The sequence below is a fragment of the Anneissia japonica genome, unplaced genomic scaffold (assembly GCF_011630105.1).
Source record: "Anneissia japonica isolate Jap-2015-1 unplaced genomic scaffold, ASM1163010v1 scaffold285033_len5687_cov147, whole genome shotgun sequence".
NCBI classification, from domain to species: domain Eukaryota; kingdom Metazoa; phylum Echinodermata; class Crinoidea; order Comatulida; family Comatulidae; genus Anneissia; species Anneissia japonica.
The window spans coordinates 1-5,697 of record NW_022749704.1 but is presented as its reverse complement, the minus strand read 5'-3'; the positions used below and the strand labels follow the sequence as shown (position 1 = coordinate 5,697).

The following is a 5,697-nucleotide window of genomic DNA, read 5'->3' as shown; positions in this document are numbered from 1 at the left end:
TTATTATTATTGAACATATTTATACAGGATAATATATTGGGAGGATGTAACAGCCTGTTTTACATGGTCCTATTTTGCGATACAAGCACTTATATAAAATACTAAGAAGTTACGTTAATAAAATTGATAATGACTTTGTGATAAAAAGCTTAATCTAATTCAGTTATTAAATACTTAAAGCAAGTTGAATTTTATTTTATACTTTCGAATAAAGAAATAATTGTTGATAACTGAAAAAATGAAATGTGTTTCTATTCATGTTACATCAAAGAATAAAGCTATACAAAAATCATGGCCATGAATGTGTCAGTAGAGAGAGAACTTTAATGTTTTAAAAATATATTTTCTGATCAAATTAATTATCAAAAATTGACTGATTGAAATCTGATTTGCTCAGATATTAAAATTGACTTCTGTTTAAAGCACTAAATATTATTCAAATATTTAATGTCCTATTTTCCATCTAATTAGCTGTTTATATAGTGTTTAAATTAGTATTATTATACTGGAATGAATTATGGGAGAAAGGACATTTTTATGGAAGTAAACTCAAAGTAAGTACTTGCTCTCAATGCCATAGCTGTTGGGACAGTCCCACACAATTTTTCTATTAGATCCTCAAAGAATGGGTCCATATTTTTAAAATGGGTAAAGATTTCTCATATTTTGTGTAAAATGGGTCAACTTTTGTGTCCAGATTTCTAATATTTTACGTATGTTTCAATTTTTCAAGAAAATGGGTGCAGATTATTCATATTTTTATGTAAAATGGTACAACTTTTAAGAAAATGGGTCCACATTATTTGAATTTACGCGTAAAATGGGTTCACCCTTATATTGTTCCACACTATTTGAAAATCCTGGTTACAGCATTGCTTACTCTATGTGTGATGTAGTAGAGCTGCTGGCCAGCAAAGTCCCAAATGTAAGTCATATCTTCATTTCCATTCTCCCTTGATTTTTTCTCATCCGGTTTCAACATTCGGTTAATAATTCTGTGTTGAGTTTCACTTGGAAGCTCTTCTGTTGAGCTGTTGTCACTACTTGATGAATCATCGTCACTACTTGTACTCTGGTTCTCAAATGAATCGTTGTCACTACTTGTACTCTGGATCTTAGATGAAGAATCTTCATCTTTAAAATTACAAAAAAATATTAGGAAATGATTATTTCTATCAAATTCTAACCAGTAATCATCATTGATTATAAAGATGATAGTGAAAATGTGATGTATGAGGATGATTGTGGTGGTGGTTTTGGCAGTATAATGGGACAATGTCATAATGATTGTACAGTAAATTCAATAATTATAAAAAAAGAAGTGTTTGATCATAATTACAATGATGATATGCGACACTAGTGGGCATATGATGATAACAATTGATGACAACATAAAATGTTTCCAAGAAACAAATCAATATTGACCATTACAGCCCATGATTGGTGTAGGCCACAGTGGTCTATATTGTGTTTGTGTTTGCAATTATGAAAAATAATTATGGAACTGCACAATCAAAATCTTGTTTAATGAATGATTAATGTGAAAATGATATTGTAAACTTATTACATTGACAAGCTTCACTTTTTTCTGTTGCAGTTCCTTCCGGCATTTCATCCTGTGTATAAATATAATATAAAAGGAATTAATATCTCAATACATATATTAAATATTATATCATTTATAAAAAAACAACAAAAACCTATAGATTAGATAATACAGAGCAGTAGAATACAGTTTGGTTCCTCCCACTGATGCCAGTCACAAAAGAGGCAGTGTTTTCAAGCAGCATTCAAATTATATGCTGGGTCCAGTGGTGGTCGAGAAATGTCCGACAGAGGGACATGTCCAACAGAGTGTCCGAATCATGGGGCCGACTAGAGCTTCTTTAGGGTCCTTCCCAGAATAATAATGCCTGATAGGGTTAATGGGGAAAGTGTTTATGGGTGCTTAGTATTGCCCAAAAATTGTGCTTTTAATAATAATATTAATAATAATATATCAGACATTTTACCGCACCAATTCAAAATAATATCCACCATATAAGGCGCCAAGTAAAGAATAGACCAGAATAAAAAGCTTTAAAAAATAAAACAGTTTAAGGATATCTTTTTGAATAAAACATCAGTAAAAATTCAGGACGTACTGGTTCAACTGTTGGTTCAGGTATCTGTTCAGCTGCTGGTTCATGTATCGTTTCGCCTGCTGGTTCATGTATCGGTTCAACTGCTGGTTCAGATATCGGTTCAGCTTCTGGTTCAAGTATCGGTTCAGCTGCTTCTTCAGTTACAGGTTCAACTGCTTGTTCCGATATCGGTTCAACTGCTGGTTCAGGTATCGGTTCAGCTGCTGGTTCAGTTACAGGTTCAACTGCTGGTTCAGTTACAGGTTCAACTGCTGGTTTAGGTGCCGAATTGTGTTCCTCTGTTTGCTTTCCTATAAATTTTAATTTCTCAGCAACTTTATCTTCTATTGCATTAACACGTATCTGTTTGATCCGATTACAATCTGCAAATGAAATTATAATTTCAAACAGTAGTTTGAACAAGCCGCAGCATATCAACAAGATACAAAAAGATGTTTTAATCTAAAGTTATATAAGGGATTTGTTCTAATACCGTCAATATCCTCTTCCTCTTTCCACTCACTACAATCAACGTTAGTAGCTTGAAATGCTGTTCTCAATACTATCCCATCGGTTGATGGTTCTTTGTCATTAAATCTGTGAAAAGGTAAATGCAGAATTAAATATAATGAAACTGATCACAAGTGATAGAAAACAAGGGTTAACATATTTCGGGAACATAAATATATTTATTTATACACAAATGCTCAGTCGTCCCTGCAACCTTCTTCAGAATATATTGTATATATAATAGAAATGTGCGAGTGTGAAAAAATCGCCACCCACCCAGGATTCCAAACTATCTGTATGCATAATGTGGGTGTGTGAAGGTGTGTGTATTACACATTATTTCCAATAATCCCAGGTACTACAATCATTACAGACTTAAAATATTCAAAGAAAAAGTAGGCCTACACAAATGGATATTACATGCATTGACAAAGACTTCAGAAACTTACGGTTTTCCAAGCAGAGTGTTTACCAAACTGGTTTTTCCAACGCCCGCTTCTGTCTCTTATACACATCTAGATGTGTATAAGAGACAGATAATTGTTAATAACTTTGTGAAAAAATGAAATGTGTTTCTATTCATGTTACATCAACGAAGGCTTCATGGTTGAACAGGTCCAAATAACCGTCAGGAACATTGTATTACACAACGGTACTCCTCAAGAGGGCGTTCGGCCAGATAAATCTGGAGATCACGGCTAGAAATAAATACTGTCGTATATTGTAGGAAGTTATCCGTTAACCCTCTTGATACCGGATTCTTTTGTAGTGCAAACCCTTGAATTCTTTTGCAGTGTAACAAGGTTTTTTGCGTTTTTTGAGTATACTTCGTTCTGGTGGAATTTTGGGAACTTTCTGTAATTTATACAGAAAAATGTTTCGAAAAACAAAGAAAGCTTATAGAATAAGCTTTCATTTGATGTATAATTTATAATTTTTGGATTTTTTTTTCATAATATAATATAATATATATAATACAATAGAAATGACAGAAAAATGCTACATATAAATCGTCAGCAAAAACCGAAAAAAAAAAAGTAAATTAGAGATTCCACACAGTTATATAATTTATTTACCCAACCATCCATAACTATAAGCACAACCTTTCCATTCAAAAGCATCGACCACCCTCACATTTCTAAGCCTAGGCTCATCTTCATCAAGAACATCTCCGCCGTCAGAACTGCTTGAAGCCCCACCGTCATCATCGCTATCAGGCACGTCTAAGTCTCGCACATCTAAAAACTCGCCTTTATCGCTGTCTGAATAAAAAATCAAGCCAATCGCTTCCTCAGCTGTGTACACATCTTGTGCGGCCATTTTGAAAAATTTTTGAAATTAATAACGATTTCAAATTGATATTTCTAAACATTTTTTATAAGCGCATGTGAGTTCACAGATTTAAAAAGAAAAAAGCTTCACGCATGTGTGTTCAAAATTTCTGACGTATTGGAGCTAAAATAAAAACAGAAGAGCGATTTGAAAACCACCTATTTTTTAGTCACTAAATTTCGACTACACTCGAAAATGGGAATTCTCGGTTTGAGGTCAATTTCGACTACAGTTGAAGACGGTATCTAGAGGGTTAACACTGTTGAATAAATATAATATAAATCATCAAAGGTACACATACAGTGTTTAATAAGGACTTGATGGAACATCGTAGGCTACCTTAGTAGCTTTTCAACAAATAAAGTAAATATCTGGCCGAACACCTTCTTGGGGAGTACCATTGTGTAATACAATGTTCCCGACGGTTATTTGGACCTGTTCAACCATGAAGCTTCGTGGTCTAGTGGTTATGACGCTCTAAAAAGATAATTAATAATAATAAAATAATAAACATATACTACCATACATAATATAGGCCAACACAGTGGCGGCGCCAGGGTGAGTCTAATTTTCTTGCTCTATCTATAAAATCGATTAAATAAGCCTCTGAAATTGTCATATATTTTTCAGGGGTTTCGCCCCCCCCCCCCCGGACCACTTTCAAGACATTCTGAGCGACGCCCGACCTGCCCATTTCGGGCCACCCTAGCATATTTCCTCCTACAATTTTACCTTTCCCTCACTTGCTCTCCCGCACCCCCCACCTTTTCCAGATTTCAGACGCTGGCGTCACCACTGAATGTACACTGTATATTACACATAGGCCTATATAGCCGGCCAATATAATAATAACCAATATAGATCTACGGACATAAAAGACGATTGTTTCTTAAACGTTTCATGCTAAATATACAAAAAATGAATAAACAAATAATCAATATGAAACAAAAAGAATATTAATTAAATATAAATTTATGTTCTTATGAACAGCTCACTTTTTATGAGATGCATGAGCGTTTCTTTCTGTGTTTGTTTGCTTGTAGAAACGTACTTCCTACATTTGTTCTTCCTATACACTTCAGCTGGAGTTCGACCACGCTGCAATGACAATCACAGATCATACCTCAGCTTCAACAAATATTATACAAAATAAAAATCATAACAAAAAAATTAATTGAATAAATTTACATTCTATTTAATTATTCTTTTAATTTTATATTTGCATTGTGTAGAGATTTATGTTATGCTAATTGAAGGGAGTAGGATCAGTGGTAACAATTACGAAAACCCTTTATGTGTCGTGGTAGGCTTACAGCTACATCATTACAGGATGGAATTTGGCGCTATAAAGGTGTTGTATTGATCGTCGTCGTCTTCATAACCATCATTTTCTTTTTTTTAGTTATAGTGATGAGAGTAACACTGAAGCGTTGACAAAATCAACGATAATGAATAGTCATCTCTAAATAATTATAGGCATCTTAATATCATTAGTCGCTTTTAAAATATCGACATCATCATGGCCTCGTTAATTTTAGTATGCTCCTTATCACCATTATTATTAACGACACCTTTATCATCATTACATTATGATAATCATCATTATCATTATCATGCTGATCACCGTTATCATTTATAAACTTTACTTTGTTTTTTAGGTTGGTATATGCTCCAGCTTCTAAAATATATCTGGCTGCGTCTATGTGATCTTGAAACAAATGGTTAGCTTGTA

The 5,697-nt window shown here is 33.6% G+C and overlaps 1 protein-coding gene across 1 annotated transcript; it reads right to left on the bottom strand.

Moving 5' to 3' along the window:
* Nucleotides 1–526: 526 nt before the first annotated feature.
* Nucleotides 527–3,871, bottom strand: LOC117121144 (protein TsetseEP-like). The gene is made up of 6 exons (XM_033266246.1): nucleotides 3,868–3,871; nucleotides 3,083–3,128; nucleotides 2,617–2,720; nucleotides 2,145–2,506; nucleotides 1,568–1,616; nucleotides 527–1,134 (listed from the first exon to the last, which is right to left on the bottom strand). The coding sequence occupies exons 1-6, from the start codon at nucleotides 3,869–3,871 to the stop codon at nucleotides 848–850; spliced, it is 852 nt and encodes a 283-aa protein (XP_033122137.1). The 3' UTR covers nucleotides 527–847.
* Between the last annotated feature and the right edge of the window lie 1,826 nt (nucleotides 3,872–5,697).